The sequence below is a fragment of the Manacus vitellinus genome, unplaced genomic scaffold (genome assembly GCF_001715985.3).
Source record: "Manacus vitellinus isolate BGI_N305 unplaced genomic scaffold, ASM171598v3 scaffold_176_pilon, whole genome shotgun sequence".
NCBI classification, from domain to species: Eukaryota; Metazoa; Chordata; class Aves; order Passeriformes; family Pipridae; genus Manacus; species Manacus vitellinus.
The window spans coordinates 27,789-28,873 of NW_021939232.1; the positions used below are offsets into that span (position 1 = coordinate 27,789).

At 45.6% G+C, this 1,085-nt stretch overlaps 1 protein-coding gene across 1 annotated transcript in view; it reads right to left on the reverse strand.

Annotated features, from left to right (window-relative positions):
* The window catches only part of LOC115307320, a gene marked incomplete at its 3' end in the record, with an annotated part of 28,091 nt that extends 27,652 nt beyond the window's left edge, over positions 1 to 439 (reverse strand). The window contains exon 1 of the mRNA XM_029958864.1: positions 407 to 439. Coding sequence (XP_029814724.1) covers positions 407 to 439 — 33 coding nt within the window. The remainder of the gene's footprint in view (positions 1 to 406) is intronic.
* Between the last annotated feature and the right edge of the window lie 646 nt (positions 440 to 1,085).

Here is a 1,085-nt window from a genome sequence, read left to right on the forward strand (position 1 = left end):
CCCCGCCGCTCTCCCGGTTCCCGGTAAGATCAAGCCGGGAGCGCGGGGTTGTCTGTAAAGGGAAACCGTCGCGCCCGGTTTGGTCCTGATTCTTTTAGAATTATTCCCCAAATTAACACAGGGTTTGTTATGAGGGAGTCGCCATCTTGTGTCACCGCGCCGCCGCGCCTCAAGATGGCCGCGCCGGCGTCGAACCCCCGGGAGGGAAATGAAACCCCGGGAAAGTTTGATGCAAAGCCGTCAAAAATAAAGGAGGACAAATACTTCCCTCCGAGACCCTCAAACCCTCCTAAAATCCCCCTTTTTCTCCCCCGGGCCTTAGTTTAACCCCGCTCCTCTACAGGAAGCGGAAATGCTGTCAAGGCTCCTCCCGCCGTACAACATGGCGGCCCCCGTCTTGCCGTACAATATGGTGGCCCCCTCTCTTGCCGTACAACATGGCGGCCCCCAGGGCTCAGCCCCCCGCGGCCTTTTCCGCCGCCCTCCCGGTTCCCGCCGGGCTCGAACGGGATGGACGACTAAAAAAAGAATCTTCGCCTCTTTTGACCCCGATTCTCCTCGAATTATCCCCAAAAATAGCACAGCACAGGGATACGAGGGCGCCCCCGATTTTATTTTATTATTTTATCATTTTTTCATATCACTATTTTGTAGTTTTAATATTTTATCACTCACTGGTTTTTATTTTTCTATTTTATGGCTTGGCTTATCCTTATTTTATTATTTCTGTATTTTATCCTTATTTCATTATTTCTCTTTCATCGTTTATTTTATAGTCCTCTTATTTTGTTACTTTTATTTTACTTTATTATTTTTATTAGACTTTTACTATTTTATTGGTTTTAATGTTTTTCATTTTTCCATTTCGTTTTACGATTTTACTATTTCTAATTTCCCTTTTAAGATTCTCTTTATTTGATTCTTTCGTTGACGTCCCTTTTCCAAAATCCGTTTATTTCTCATTTATTAAAATAACGATTATGGTTAAAACCTGCCTAAAAAAAAGTCCCCAAATGGACAAAATCCGCCCAAAACTGGCGGAGGGGAGGGGAGGGAGAGGGAGGGGAGAGAGGGAGGGGAGAGGG